The sequence below is a fragment of the Mirounga angustirostris genome, unplaced genomic scaffold (assembly GCF_029215605.1).
Source record: "Mirounga angustirostris isolate CCGP_5_RB_7025 unplaced genomic scaffold, mMirAng1.0.hap1 SCAF_10, whole genome shotgun sequence".
In the NCBI taxonomy this organism is placed as follows: Eukaryota; Metazoa; Chordata; class Mammalia; order Carnivora; family Phocidae; genus Mirounga; species Mirounga angustirostris.
In genome coordinates this window covers 16191116-16208344 of record NW_026991718.1, presented here as the reverse complement: position 1 = coordinate 16208344, position 17229 = coordinate 16191116, and the positions used below count along the sequence as shown (strand labels likewise).

Genomic DNA, 17229 nt, shown 5'->3' with positions numbered 1-17229 from the left:
AGAGAGAGACAGAGAGAGAGGTGGAGGGAGAAGCAGGCTCCCCGCTGAGCAGGGAGCCCGATGTGGGATTTGATCCCAGGACCCTGGGATCATGACCTGAGCCGAAGGCAGACGCTTAACCATCTGAGCCACCCAGGTGCCCTGGGGTTCCTTTTTTTTTTAGCTCCTTTAGATGTAAGGTTAGGTTATGTATTTGAGACATTTCTTGGTTCTTGAGATAGGCTTGTATTGCTATATACTTTCCTCTTATGACCGCCTTTGCTGCGAGTCCCAAAGGATTGAACTGTTGTGTTTTCCTCTATATATATATATATATATATAATGGACTATTTCTCAGCCATCAAAAAGAATGAAATCTTTCCATTTGCAACAACGTGGATGGAGCTAGACTATTATGCTAAGCAAATTAAGTCAGACAAAGATACCACATGATTTCATTCATATGGAATATAAGAAACAAAACAGATGAACATGAAGAAGGGAAAAAAAGGTGGGGGGGGAATGGGTTAAATGGGTGATGGGTATTAAGGAGGGCACTTGTTGTGATGAGCACTGCATATTGTACCTAAGTGATGAATCACTGAATTCTACTCCTGAAACCAATATTATACTATATGCTAATTAGAATAAAAATTTGAAAAGAAAAATTATAGGCCAAGTAAAAAGATCTGTAATTTAAAAAAAAAATCCAACAGTCCTTTAAATGTGAAAAAATGAAAAATTAAAGACTTTTGAGACTTAGAAGTACTTTTAAAGAGAAAAAAGTATACTAAGTGTTTAAGTTGAGTAAGGACTAGCTTTGGTTACGAGAAATGTTAAAGTGAATTCAATTTTTCATCACAATATGCACAGATATGATTCTGTTAATGCTATAGTACCCTTTTAAAAAAACACATTCATATACGCTCATTCAGACTTTAGCAAACTATGCTTAAATATTTTACTGTGGAAAATTTTTTTTTTTTTTTTTTTTTTTTTTTTACACAAAATACCCAATATACAAAACAAAAATAATTTCCCTTGGGTGTACATAACTATAACAAAACAAGTTCTTAAAGTGATATTAGAGTTAAATGCACATAAACAAGTCAGAAAGTTATATTAACACAGATTTTTAAAATTTTAAAAATCAGACACTAAGATTTAACCAACTCAGCATCTTATATAGAAGAACTTAGAATCAAAGTGATCATGCTAGGAAAAGACAAATGGATAAATAATTTGTCTTTAACAGTTTTTATTTATCAGTGTTTTTATTTTGTATCAATATATATGGCTTTGAATAATGCATATATGAATATTTTTTAAAAACTAATCCATTTCTAAGGAATATTTTCCATTCTTATAAACCATTTTATGAGTTCAAAAAATAACATTTTTTAATTTATATGAATAAGGCAAAATTAAAAATGAATTTAAAAAGTGAAGCTTAACACTCAACTTTGAAATATTTTAATCTAAAAAATTAGATGTGTTACTGCTTCCCAAATTTTGAATCAACAGTCTGTTGCCAACATTCATAAAATACCAGATTCTACTAACAAACTAATTACAAGGGTTTTAGACTAAGAAAAAAGCATTAATATTGACTTATCTGTAAAATATAATAAAACTTAATCCTATGAAAATGTAAATCCTGAGATGAATATGCTTTATTTGAAAGTACTCTGAATTACTATACATCCTCCATGCTGTAATTTTACAGTGTAATAAACTAGCTAACGTAGAGGGGGGGGAAATGTCCTTCAAAATAAAAAAGGAAAACTATAGTTTTAAATTAATCACTTATATCTTAAAAGGAAACTTAAATCCTATCTTCAGCTACTTTCTATATTGGGCTGCCGTCGAAATTTAAAAAAAAAAAATCAAGTAGGAATTAACTGAAATGTAGGCTTGTAAAAACGTTATTTTAAATGCTTCAATAAATTTGTGAAGTTTGTCTATTTCCAAACTAAAATACTATACCTGAAGACACATAAATGGAGTTAAATCTGAAAAGCTGAAGGGGTATGAGGCCCTTCCTGATAAAACTGGTACCAAAAACATCCATTACTACTTTATTTTGGCATTCAAATTCATTTCTTTAATTAACCAAATCACTATCTTTACCATACTTTATGGTACCAAAACCAAACAACAAAAGCAGCCCCGTGATACAACAGTCACAGAAATTGAATGAAGTGAATTATTTTTCCAATAGAAGCCCTTTTCTAAATTGTACAAAATCTCTAAAATCTGGTGAGGTATGGGGGAAGGGACACAAAAATATTCAAAGAAATTAGATTACAAAGAGTCACTGTTCAATTATCTGCTCTAAAATAACCACAAACCACAGATTAATTTGTAGTGTAAAAATATGAAGTGCCCTGCCTTGAATAAACTTTCAAGATACCAGATTTAAACTCCTATTCATAAACAGCAGTATTTTGGAAATTACTGCCTAACCTCAAAAAAATAACAATATCAGTGCACTCAATATACAATATTGTACCAATGATAAACTTGATTGTCCCTAGCTAGCTTAGGAAATTTCTAAGTTTTCTCAAATACTCTCTAAGTCACCAAATCTCTAGTTCTTCAGAACAATTTGGCAGACATGGATTTTAAGTGCAACTGTATCATTTTATGGTTCTATCTTTGCAACAAAATACTCTGAATTTGCTCAATAAATGTTTACTCATAAAATAAATTCTAATTCACAGGTAAATGCACTGACAAAATATCGCCCCCTCCAATTAAACAGTAATGTTCTTGAATGTCACAAGTATCTACAACAAATAAACAACCAAAAATATAAAGCCAAATTAAAAATAAATACAACTGCAAAATAAAGTAAAAGGAAAATCCCATTGCATGAGCTAAAGAGAAGGAAGAATGGGATTAAGTCTGACTTCTCTTCCATATTCTACTACTAAGTGTCAGTCCTATAAGCACCTATATTTTCCTGAGAATATGGTTGGGTAACATTAACTCTCTCTATATTATCCATGACTGCAACGATGACTCTACAAAGTAGCAACAGACACAAAGGCTTTAGTCAGGAAAGACACCTGAAAGATGTAAGATAATGGTGAAATATTATGTAATGACTGAAAATACAAGCAAAGAATGGGTTATCAAATAAAATGTTTAAAATACTTCAGGAGTGAACCCCATTTCCTAAATAACCTTTCTGAAAACAAGTCATCATAATTCCTGGTCACATAAAATTTCTGTAACATTCTAATCACTGTCTGCTAGGAAAATAATCTGAACAATCTAGATGCCTTTCAGATACTTTTAGTATTAGAAATGGTCATATGCTTACCACTTTTGTTATATATCTGGAGCATCTAAAACAAGACAGTAATTACTGGGTATCCTATATATTATTTGTTGCCAAACTCATGCATAAAGGATCTGAGCTTTCATCTCCCTGCACTGAAAAGCAAGCAAAAAAGAACAATTAGTATTTTGTAATATACTCTTCCAAGCATTATGGGTTTAATAGTCAAGACTTTATTTTGAAAATTCCTACTATAAACAGAATTTTTACTTAATTTCTAAAAGCCACAATTTTAAAAAAGGAATGAAATATGGCATGTAAATTATGCATATGATTATACATATAACGAAAAATAGATTTTCTTAAATAATTTCTAATATATACCCATTTTGGAAAAAATACATATAGCCTATTTTAATCTTTATTTAGAAGTATAATTCTCTCAATCAGAAATCCTACCTTCCAAACAGATTTAACCACTAATCTAACCACTATACTGCAAATATGCATGTGTGTGTATGTGTGTGTATATATATTACACACACACACACACACACACAGAGTCCTAAGTATTGCAATTTCATGCAGAGCAGCATCAATTTTTCAAGTTACTATTTCACAAAAGATTTTAAAAACAAATGTAGCTTTATCAGGATAGCTACTGTTTCTAAAATTAATGAGCATGTACTTTGTACCAGATACTAATAGGTTTTACGTGTTTTAACTCACATAGCCCTCACAGGCAGCCAATGGTGTCATCATTAGCTGCGTATTACAGATGAAGAAACTAACTATAGAAACATATGTTAAAAAACCTACCTCCAATTTCACAGTTAAGAAGGGATGAAGCAAGAATTCAAACTCGGAGTGGGGCCTCACTGCCCATACTTTTAAATACCATGCTAGATTCAATGCAAGTAATTCATAAGTATGTATCACTTACAAATCTTGTATTTTCAGAATTCAGTCTAACATTTTACATGCCTGTCAGCCATTCCCCTTTGGATGTCTAGCTATATCATCTCAAATGTAAAAGGTCAGACAAAACTCTCCTCAAAACTGGGCTGACATTCCAGATTTCTTTCAAAAGTGTCCTCCAGTTAAATAAGCAACTGGAGGAAAGTAGCACATAACAACATCAAGCACTGCCTCATCACCAAAGAGTGACTAGATATTTTTGTGGGTTTTTTTTTTTTTAAAGGGGTATTACATTCTCTAGTTCCCATAATTATCTATTCAAGGACTTCCAGGGAAAAACAAGCAAGCAAGCGAGCAATCAACAGCAAATACATCCTGGAAACAGACTAGTAACTTATTTTGAGAAAACAGTCTGCAAATAAAAACAATTAGCTTGAATATTTTAATATTGATATGTTATAGTAGGCTGAAACTATGGAAAAGTTGTCAATTTTCTAAACATAAGAGGCAACTTCTATAATTAAAACAATACCTGGGCAAGGTAAAATAAATGCATTATACTTCAAGGCCATTTCTAACAAAATGACACTAAGTTTAGCACAGAATTACTGTGACTCATTATGTATAGTTTGGACTCTAAATACCAGAGGGATAGATTCTAAGTTTTCAGAGTCCAGAATTAGTATTTTCTCTCACAAAATAATTCAGGAAGTTATCCACAATCGTCTCCAGAACAGTGGTTCTCAACCTTGGCTGGACCTTAGAATCACCTAGGGAGCTTTAAAGTCCTGACAGTGAGACCACAGCCTGACCAACTAAACGCAATCTCTAGAAGTGAGGCCCAGGCGTCCGAATTTTTTTTTTAAAGCTTCCTTTCTTGATGTCACTGCAAAGCCCAGGCTGAAAAGCACAGCCATTAGAGCTACTTTTCTAGCTTAATAGCTGAGTTTCAAATACTGGTAACTTTAACCAAGAAGAAAAAACAACACACACACACATTTTACCCTAGATTCAGAGCAGGTAGTAATAGCAAACAGCGGTGGCTACCACAGTCCTGCTGCTGGACGAGTAACAAATGTTAGGAGTGCGGACAGTACTCAAGGCAATGGAACCATCTGACGTTTTCTTATTTGGTTTTGTTTTAAAACGGAGTGTAGCAAGTGCACTAGTAAGTTCTTAGTCCATGAAACCATATTTCTTATATTTGTCTCAAAGCTATGATTTTACCCTAAACGAAACTCCAAATTTTATTTCTTAGAATTTTTAAAAAAAAAAAAAATTTATTTATTTATTTGAGAGAGAGAGAGCACGTGAGAGGGGGGAGGGCCAGGAGGGTCAGAGAGAAGCAGACTCCCTGCCGAGCAGGGAGCCCAATGTGGGACTCGATCCAGGGACTCCAGGATCATGACCTGAGCCGAAGGCAGTCGTTTAACCAACTGAGCCACCCAGGCGCCCTCTTAGAACTATAATTTGATGTTTGGTTAACTGCTTTTGTAATAGCTACTTTTACTTAATTCACTCATTCATTCACTGTGTGCTAGGAATGCAGGAGGTGGGATGGAGATGGGGGCTCACAGTGGGGTCTTAAAGAATTTGATAAGAAAAACATGAAGGTGGAAATACACGCATGTGAAGTAATAAAAGAAATTATGTAAGTGCTAAAATGCATGGGCTGAGGGCCAAAAGCTTATTGAAAACTCTTCCTCAAATGATGGAACTGCTCTTCAAAAGGCAGTATAAGTAATTAACAAAAAGCTTTGGAGTTGGAGACATCAGAGTTGCTAGTAAATAAAAGGAACTGAGATTCTGTCTTTATATCCGTTGGCAATTTATTTAACTTTCCTGAGCCTCATCCATACAATAGTGATAATTTGGGGGGGAGGGTACTTCTTCCCATTCCTGAGGTTTCCTTCCATGCAGAAGTACTCACAGGTGAGGCACTCTCCTAGCCTAACCCTCCTCAGGTTTGTTTGCTCCTTCACTGATGCCAGCAGTAGGGCCAATCTGATTGGTCGCTTAGAAGGACAAAGGCACCTGCTAGGTTAGCCTCTTCCTCCTCCCTCCCTTTTTGGATAAAAGCCTCAAGCCTTATGTTTTACATGGGTAGGCCCCCCATGTGGAGAAGTTCTCCTCTGTGCCTGTGCAGATAAGTCTAAATTATTGATTCAGTGTTGGTAAACCCATTTTCCCACTGATATAAACCCACATTTATCAATATTGTTTTGGGTTTTTTTTTAATAAATGGGATATTTTGCTCACCAATTGTTTCTCTCCTTGTCCCTCTCTCAAGTGATTTAGAATCTAGGCAAAGAAATGGGCACTAGTTATCAGACTCCATGCAAACCTAAAAATCAACCTACTTCACTGATTTTGGTAAGCTTTAAATGAGGGAATATGTACAAAAATCTTAGTACATGGTACTAAGCACTAAGAACATAGTAAGCACTCTACCGTAACTGCTAATTCTATACAAAATATTCAAAAATAAGAGCCAATTTTAAAGCATTTATCAATTCACTATAAAACACCTAAATATGAATTCAAATGAAATACTCTTTCTAAAATACATCAATAAAAACAAGATCCCTCCACTGATTAAAAGACTATAACCTGCTATAATACGAGTTCTAACATGGAATAACAGCTTTCTAGTCCATTCATTAAACAGGGAACATTTATAGCCTACAAAATCCTCAGTAACTAATCCACACAGAAAATGAAATATAATGTGCATAAGCAAAATCAGACAATACTCTAGCTATAACATATATTATAGAATCAGTTTGACATCTAAAAAATTTAAGAGGAAATAAGTTCCAGTTTATTCCATAAGTTTAACTGCATTAGCAATATGCTAAAAACACACTCAAAAAACCTAAATAAAGCTATATTTCATCTGATAAGAAACCTAGAACAGAAAACTGGTCTTCAAAATGAGCCCAGGAGCTCACTAATAGCAAGATTTATTAACCTGAGATCTATGGGGCTTTAGTTTTGTGAAACCCTTGAAATTACCTGTAAAATGTCATGTTATATGCAACTGATAAACTGTTGAACACTACATCTGAGACTAATGATGTATACTATATACTGGCTAATGAAATTTAAATTTAAAAAAATGTCATGTATGTGCGCATGCATATATGGTTAAAAATGCTCTCCACTTTCATTACATTCTCAAAGGTCACCATTCAAAAAAGGAATAGTCACATTCCATTTTATAATTAAGTGATCAGTCCCAGTTTATCCATTTACTCACATTTTCCAGTAAGTTTTCTTACAGTATGATATTTTCAATTTTGATAATTTTGACATATAATAAGCTTTTAAAGAATCAAAAATGCCATGCTGTCTTGGTGATCACAGCTTTGTAACACTACATCAAAAACTGAGAATGTACTATACACGGTGGCCAACTGAACATAATATCTTAAATGATTAAACCCCCCCAAAAATAATCAAAAATAGAATCTACAAAAACAAATCTTTTAAAAAATAGCTACTTACCATTGAAGTGTTCCTCTGATGCAATTTTTTCATTAGCATGCGATGCCTTTACTGTTATTCTCAAATCCGTTGTGTTATTTTCCTGTATTTCTTCAGTTGGTGGTTTTTCAAAAATGTTTTCAATGCAGTTGGTGCTGGTCTTTAAACCATTAGGTGATTCCCAAAATGAAGCTGAACACGTATCAAATGTAACCGTACTTTGGGGATTATGTTTTCCAATGTCAGCCTTCTTCCTCAGAGTTCCATTTCTAGAATATAATCTTTTACTGACACGGCTTTTCAAGAGGCTCTTATAGACCTCTCTCCTCTTTACAGTTTTCTCTTTCAGCTTTTGTTTCTCAGTGCATGTACAACTTATATTTTCTCTTTTGTAACAATTTTGATCTAACAATGGGAAGATAGGCTTGCTCTGTAATTGATGCTGGATTTTAGTAGCTCCAGTAGTACTAACTCCATCACTAAGAGGATCTGAATCTTTGGAATACACTGCAAGACCAGATGCAACTAACATATCTGCCAGATTATTTTTCTCATGAATGACATCTACTTCCAGTTTTGTTTCAAACTTATACTTCCTAAACTGAAAAACTAAGCCTGGTTTATTTAGGAAATCTTGAAAGAAACTTCTCACTTCTTCATTCCAATGTTTCCCTTTAGCAGGTAAGATACCATATAAGATACAAGGATAACTTAACCTTGGTATATCCAAAAGTTCGACAGGAACAACTTTCAGATTTTTTATAGCTGAATAAGGTATGTAAACAGAAAATCCATAGTCGATCAACACAAGTAATAAATACTGATTAGAGACTTCAGAAATTTCTACTCTATTCCACTGATCTTCCAAATCGTATTTGAACAAACAACTAGCACCGGGAATTATGCACTCTTGAGGCACTGTTTGCAAGTTTTCTGGTAGATCAGAAAGCAACACAAAGAGAGATTTCATTGTGTCAAAGAAATCTTCTAACTGAACACAGAAATCTGACGGATCACAAACAGCAGTGGCAATACCAGAATATTGCTTTCCATTTTGGAGTTGGGTCCAAGTATATGATCTTATTGTACATGATGACACAGGAGTCTTCGATTCCACGTTAAAAATAGTTTCTGAAGATTTAAGTTTGTTTTCAACATGAACTGTATTTAAATTTAAGTATTCCATAAGTAACAGGCCATCCACCAAAATGTCTACTTTCCACACAGAGTTTAAGTATTTCAAGAAAAGAATATTTATTTCCAAATGAGCAAATAAACACACAATGGACTCAAATGACTGGTTTCTAAAATTTTCACACCAAATCCATTTACAAGGCACAGCTTGTCTTGGAATATTTCTTATTTCATTACTAAGCACCTTGGTATTACCTAAAGGTATTATTTCATACCTACCACAATCTACTAAAAAAACAAGCACTTTCTCATTGACACACTTCTTTGCTACTTTTGATCGATACCATTTCAAGGTTTTTTTAGATTTTGCCAAGCACTCTAAGCCTTTTTCCATATTTTCCATTGATAAAGAGGGGTTTTTTACTTCTTTAGTGATTAATACTGTTAAATCTGATAAGATTTTTTTATTTTTGGATAACTTCACACAAAATGTCCCACTTTTTGAGACAGAAAGTATCTCAGACTTTTCAAGCTGTCCAGGTTTTAACTCTTCAAGAGGAATCTTAACCAGCTGTTGGCAGGATGGCTGAAGGATCCCAGAACCTTCACACTCATCTGACCTTCCTTTCTTCCTTTCATTATCCTCATCAGAGCTCACCTTTTGAGAGACAGCCACAGGCAGCTGCAAAACTGTTTTCTGTAGTTTTGAACAGGCTGTCCATTTCAGTAGTTCATTAATGACACATGTTCCATCGCAAATGATATTGACTTCCCATTTCTGCTCATGCTTTTTCAAAAATTCACAAGAAACTGTTTTGTTACTCACTCTTGACACGAAATAATCCACAGTTTTACTGTCCCATATTTCATCAGGCTCATTCCACTTGACTCCACTAAGAAAAGAATGGATTCCTAGTTGAGGAATGGTCAAGAATTCCCTCTGAAATTCATAAATTTTGGATGTGTTTATTACTGCAGTGTTACCATAGTCAATAAATTCCACTTCAAAAGAATTTCCTGGCAAAATTTTCTTAATAACTGCTCTGTAAATGGCACGGTCACCAGAGTATTCTGCAACTACAAGGTCTCCCACCATAGGCTTCACTGATTTTCTCTTTTTCACTATATTCAATCTTCTTTCACTTAGAGCATCTGCAAGTCTAATGATTGCATTTTCATTCTCCGCAAGCTGGATATGGAAACTTGCTGGATTACTGATATTAGAAACATAACCTTTAATTTTGGCATTCAAGTAAATTTGGGGTTGAGGAAGATCTTTGATCTGTGGTCTAGTAAGATTAGATGGGTTTCGAGAGGCTGCTTGAATTAGTTCTTGGATAAAAGACTGCGATACAACCCTTACTGATTTGCGGCCCACATCATTTTTATCAGATCCAGAGACACTTTTTGTATGTGCAGATCCAGAGACACTTTTTAAACCTTTATTTTTCAGTCCATCAGTCAAAGATTTCACTTTGTTTTTTGACACCGGTTCAATTTTATAACAAACTGATGGTTTCAAAAGCTTAGCATATGTATTTCCAGGATTTGTTAATTGATCCATTTTGCTTTCAGAGTATGTTACTAGATTAGTTTTATTTGTATTATGCTGATAGTTGTTCTCTATTTTGCCTTTCAAAGAAACAGCAAGTCTCTTATTCTCACTTATTTTAGGACCCTTTTCCACACAGTGTGCTTGGTCACAATGTTTTTTTCCATAAGCATGAAGCAACATTTTAATTTCCTGGTTTATATGTTGACAACCATCATATAATTCTACACCAAGCTGGCCATCTGACTCCCTGGACAATATTACTGCCCTTAACAGTTTTCCCAAGAAATTATCTTCAAACCAGCTACAGATTTCTGCTGGAATATCAACATCTCTAAGATCTGACAAAAAACACTTAATAGCTTGCATAGGTGTAAACAGCAACTCTGGAAACTGATCTGAAATAGCCCTCAATGTACTTTCTTCTACTAACTGCTTATTTCCAAAGTCCACAAAATAGACCAGAAAGTCAGTTAATGAATCTGTTGGCATTGCTAAAGCTCGGTAAGAGAGACCATCCTCTATGTACTTAGATATGCACAATCTCATTTTACTAGGATCATATTTTGGACAATTTTTGAGGTTACTAATCTCTGTGATTTTTGTTTCTATTGTCTCTAGGTCTTTATTATTTCTACTGAGTTGGCAATAAAACTTTTTGGGACTATATATGTGAGAGATGTATATTTCTTCCTCGCTTCCAATTTTTATGTTAAAGGAAGAATAACAGTAACTATAAAGACTAACTGAAGATGGAAATGGCCTTGATAATGTATTATACTGTGCTGGGCCATGATTAGTAAGAAATTCTTTTGCACTAGGGAGTGGAGACTGTAAATCCACTAAGTTACATAAACAGTTTGGATATACAAGAACTAAGGCATAAATGACACAAGTTAATAATCCTCTAGATGAAGAAATAAAATTCCCGAAGTCTCTGCATGCTTCTCTTGTCCAACTGAATTTACAACTAATGGGTTCAACTAAATGGTTAAGACTACATCTGAAGGCTTGGCCTTCTAAAGAAAGAAAACGTGGGTTAATAGCACAAATATCTTTGACTAAAACCCTTTCTTGGTAACCATAATCAACAAATACTACGTCAAATTCTTTTCTTGATACTTGAGTCAAAATAGCAGCTCTATACCACTTCCCATCTTTGGAATACTTAGCAACACAAGCAATCTGCCCAATCTGATAAGGATCAGAATGAATGCTATAATAATTCTGAATTTGTTCCATTAGTAATTTTAGGTCCTCTAACTTACATCGAAGCTGGCATGAAAAGTCACCTGGGCCATAATAAGAAGAACATTTGACTTCAAGGACCGTTCCTGGTTTAAACATATACTCTTTATAAGGTTGTAGCGACTCAGGTCCCACAGGCAAGGTGAAAGGATTTTTTAAATCTGAGAAATTAACAGCTGGGGACTTTAACAAGGACAAGTTACTTTCTTTTAGCTTATTTGAATGGTACTTTTTAGGTTTAGGTCGTTCAAGAAGGGCAGATAGGACTTCAATATTAACTTTGTTTTTAGATTTTAAATTTAACACTGAATATTTACTTACAGATTTGGGACAACATTCTGGTTCTACCTCCCAATATTCTGCATATCCAGCTTGTAACATAAGAGAGACAACATCAATATTTTCTGAGGCTTCAATACTCTGAATATTTACAATGTACTTGTCATCTTTTTTTGCTATGACTTGAAGCAAAATTGCTTTGTTCAAGACAATTTTTTTAAAATAGTCAATTGCTGCCTTCACCCATAAATCTTCAACAGGAAATATATGTGCAAGTGAACAGCACATGGCTAAGGCAGGCATCTCACAAAACTCTGGAAGCAAAATTTTTACATCAAAAAATGGTATGGAATCAGTATTTCCATAATCTAAAAAATAAACATTAATCTTATAACCATTAATTTCAGTGATCACAGCTCTATAAAAGTGTCTGTCCTTGCTGTATCTAGCACAACAAAATAATCCAGGTTCTGGATTTCTTAGAATCAGCTCATCATTTTCACACAAATCATAAGATTTGTTTATATTTTTCATTATATCTTGAAGTTCATTCTGATGTTCATTAGTGCGTACCCAGAAATTTGATGGGTTTAATACATAGGCCACAAAAGCTATATAGGCAGCCTGTATCTCCATCTCTACAGTTTTAATAGGAAAACCTACTTTCAAAGTGTTTTTATTTGGAGAGTTTATCAATGGTTCAGTATTTCCAGTAAAGCAGTCAACTGCAAAGCTGTTTACGTCAGAAGCACTAGTCTCCTTAAACGTATTAGAGATTTTTGATTCAGACACTGGACAGAGGACCTGTGTGTCTGCAGTCCTCACCAGACACTTAGAATTAATTGTAGACTCCTGAGTTTGTAGTGTTACATAATACAAATGTTCATCCTTATTGAACCAATCAATATGTGCATATACTATCTGTCCTAACAAGGCTTGTTTAAATACACTCAGTTGAGATTTTCTGGCATCTCTATCTGGACTGTGTAAATATGTCAGAGAACACGGAAATGAAAATAATGGTACTAAAATAAAATCCTGTTTCAGTTTCTTCACATGCATGGAGGGGATAGCCTCACTACTGCCATAATCCATGAACCAAATTTTCACTTGATTATTGGGCAAGAGCTGCTGAAGAATTCCTCTATGCCACTGTCCATTTCTCCTTTTGGCAACACAGAGTAGTCCGAAGTTATCACATGAGGGATTACTTTCTTGACTGACAGTATCATAATGCAAAGTCATACACACTGTTAAGTTTTCTAACTCTGGAATCCATTTAATTAGTTGACAATAAAATTTACTTGGGCTCAATGCAGAGGATACCTTTATACTTTCAATCCTGCCTACTGACAAAGATGGCTGCAAATTAGCCAAAATGTGTTGAATATCAAGTGAAGTATTATTACTTAATGATAAGTCAGGTCTTTTATGTTTCAGTAAATCTTGCATTTCCTGTGGGAATTCTTTTAACATTTCCACAATAAGGCGAAACGAGTCCCCATCGATAAGTCTGCCTAATTGTAATTCAAGAACCTGGGATATAATTTTTGGCACTTCAAGAAGAATCACTTGAAGAGGCAAAACAGCTTGTACACAACCTTTCACTTGTAGTCCTACTAATGACTTGAAATAATTCAAAGCCTTAGGAGGCCATCTTTCCCCATTTGGTAGTATGTTGGCAAAAACACCAACTATTACCCGCGGTGGTAGCTCAAATAAGTTGCCACAGGCTGAAGCAACCTGTGTACCATCAACTCTTAGTTCTTCTCCGTGATCTATGAGGAGCACTGTATAGAGTTCATTTTTCTTTTCCATGACTCTTCCTCTCTGCCATTCTCCAGATACTCTTTCTTCTACCAAACAAAAGTCATCAATGTCCACATTATTTTTTACTTTTGGAATATGCTGCATTTCCCTCTGTAATATGTGGTAGTCAAACTCACATTCAATATTATTCCTGCCTTGAAATTTCACCAGAATGTCCTTGGGAAGACATTCGACATGTGATATTGTCAGATCCAGGTCTAAAAACGTTGGTAACAGAGATGTAGAATCCATTTTCTAAAAGCAAATAATAAGTACGAATTAGCTTCTGGGCAGACAGCTGTCACAAACAAGTCTTCTATAAATTTGAAATTAGCCTTCTTATAAGTTTGGTATGTAAATACAAACCTTTAAAATCCTTATATGCCTGGGGGCACCTGGGTGGCTCAGTTGGTTAAGCGTGGGACTCTTGATTTTGGCTTAGGTCATGATCTCAGGGTCATGAGACACTGCCCTCAGTTAGGCTCCAAGCTAGGTTTAGAGCCTGCTTAAGATTCTCTCTCCCCCCCTCTCATGTGCGTGCTTGCTCTCTCCCTCTCTCACTCTATTAAAAAAAATGTGCCTATTTTTATCAAATTGAGCATATTGGTTAAAAAATTACATTAACTAGATAAAAATGTATCTAACTTCACTGCCTTACACTTTCAAAAAATTCAATTGAAATAACCAAGAGAACAAGAAAAATAGGAAGTATATAGATAGATATAGATGTATATATAGAGAGATGTATGTGTATATATATATATAAAATCACTGGAAAAGAGTGGAGAGCAATCTTTATTTTCTAGAAATTTCCAAGTTTCTACTAGATATTGGACATATGTGATATAATAGAAGGAGGCCAAATAAAGTCCACTGGAGACCTCCATCTACCACTGTGAGAGGAACTACTTTCTCTCATGCAGACTTCTAACAACCCATAACTCAAAGGGGTGAATGCTAGGAGCAAGGGCAGATGGTGAACCCACAGGAGACACAATGTTTGTACTCGCCACTCTGTCAATTAGTAGCATTTGGACCCTATCAGCATCATTACACAACTCCTGGATTCTTCTTTGATTGAGGGCAATAGGCTAAGTCCTGGACACCATTAAGGAAAGCCAGGCATGGAAAGACCCTAAGGTAAGTTAGGTACATCCAGGCTTTGTCACTGGCATGACTGGCCACATCAAGTGTAGAGGGCAAAGAGATCTTTAGCAAAGAGGCAAAGCTCTCTATTGTAACTACAGCTCCAGCTAATTTTCTCTAGATTGTTGGGATTCTAAAAGTAGTAAAACCAATATTCAAGTATAAAATATTCCCCCAATTCAAGCAAGAACCAACATTTATTGTGATAGGCCGCAGCTCACCTCCTACTTGACCTGGAGTTAACACTTCACAACTATCAATTTCTTTCTATGATGAGAAAAATACTGGACCTTAAAAAAGAGAGCAAAAGAGAAAACCACTTCAAAAAAAAAAAAAAAATGCTCCCCTGAGGAATATATTGAAACAGCAAATAATTGTTTTTTAAAAGTCTGATTTCTGTTTTCAAAATGTCAAAAGAGAGTAACATATTTTTATATAACTAGGTGGTCATTAAGATGCAGCAACTGAGATTAGGAAGAAATACACATAAGAAATGTAAAACTGCAATGGGGTTAAAAAAAAAAAAAAACCCAAAATAAAGATAAATGGAATAGAAGGCAATTTTAAAAGAATACCCCCAAACTCAGAAGATAAAAAGATGAAAGAAACAGAGGACAGGAATATAAAATCTTATCAAAGTATAAAGTTCTCTCAGAGATAAACAGAACAGAAACGCTTTCTAAAACTTAAAACCTAAGTCTGAAAAGCTGAAATTGACCACTGGAAAGCTAGAGAAAGAGTTAAGATTTAGGGACATCTGGGTACCAGCTATGGTTTTTACTTCCTCCTAGATAATTAATTTGGTGGTAATCATCATGGTCTGATCTACAGATTACAGCCTATGCTTACTTGATCTTGGGAGTATCTAAGGTGGAAAAAAAAAAATAATCAATGGACACTACACTAAAGACTTTCATTGAATGAACCAAAACACTTCAGGACAAGAAAGGCCTTAAGCCACTGTTATTTAAAGTGACAGGCCTTTTCCAATTCCCAGACTTGAGTCAGTTTACAGACCTATTATTCCTTATAGAGGGAAGACCAGGTACTCAAAAAAGGATCCTGTGCTAGAACACATGAACATTCTTCCTGGCAGTCACCCAAAGGGTCATGTGACCATTCGCCTGAGAAAATAGGAAAAGGAAAAACGTATACTTAAGTCTTTCAGGAACCACACCACTCTTTAGGTATAAAAAAAGAAATGCAGCCAGAAGGACTTCATTAAATGAAGGGGTATATACAATATAAGCCAAAAGAAAGCCCAAATACACAAATAAGTTGAATGGCATACTCAAACTACCAGGAACCTATTCCTCCACACTGTTAACCTTCCTTCAAACAATACAAATGAAACTCCTCATGTGGAGTTTCACAGCAGGAGGGAGAAAAAAATCGGAGTCTGGTTTGCATATGCTCTCACTAATGCCAGTAACATCTAGAAATGGATTGCTGAAACACTGGAGATGCCTTGCCTGAGAAACAATGAAACAGTCACAGTTGACAGAGCTAACAGTACATCTGCTTCACTTGAAGAAATTACTGGTGTTAAGAATCTATTCCCATTAATGGTCAATAGCTAATTCTGCAGGATGATTAGTAATTCTGACGGAGAAAGACTACAGGATTTACTACAAATAAGTCTGAAGAACAGAAATGTGGATGAGCCCTTAAGAATCAACACGTAAGTTTGTAAGTCCTGTGTGATGGTCACCAAAGGTCCCCACTATGGAAAAGAGAGAGAGAGAGAGAAAGAGAGAGAGGGGAGGGGCAGAGGGAGAGGAAGAGAGAATCTCAAATCTCCACACTGAGCATAGAGCCTGATGCCGGGCTCAACCTCACAATCCTGATATCATGACCTGAGCTGAAAATCAAGAGCTGGACGCCCAACTGATTGAGCCACCCAGATGCCCTGGAAAAGATTCTTGATCAGGTAGACAGAATAACCTATTCTGTGTCAATCAGCTTCCTTCACCTGTCTCTTCAATACTTAATAGGATCATGAAGAAAGTTCTCAATGCCATGGATAAAGCTCCCCCCCCCTTGGATTTTTGAAGCTCCAACTGTAACAACCCAGAAAATTAGGGGGAAAAGAAAAACAAGGAATTCAAGACCAAACATGTTCAACTTATCTTTGATGAAAAAGGAAAGAATATCCAATGGAAAAAAAAAGACAGTCTCTTCAACAAATGGTGTTGGGAAAACTGGACAGCAACATGCAGAAGAATGAAACCGGACCACTTTCTTCCACTATACACAAACCTAAATGGTACAGAGGAAATGATCAAAATCCTAGAAAACACAGGCTGCAATCTCTTTGACATCGGCCATAGCAACTTCTTGCTAGACACGTTGCCAGAGGCAAGGGAAACAAAAGCAAAAGTGAACTATTGGG

At 35.2% G+C, this 17229-nt stretch overlaps 1 protein-coding gene across 1 annotated transcript; it reads right to left on the bottom strand.

Annotated features, from left to right (window-relative positions):
• Window positions 1–2691: 2691 nt before the first annotated feature.
• TDRD15 (tudor domain containing 15) lies at window positions 2692–13943 on the bottom strand. Its single transcript, XM_045883943.2, has 2 exons — window positions 7691–13943; window positions 2692–2768 (listed from the first exon to the last, which is right to left on the bottom strand). Exons 1-2 carry the CDS (start codon window positions 13941–13943, stop codon window positions 2692–2694), a joined length of 6330 nt encoding a protein of 2109 aa, XP_045739899.2.
• Window positions 13944–17229: the final 3286 nt, after the last annotated feature.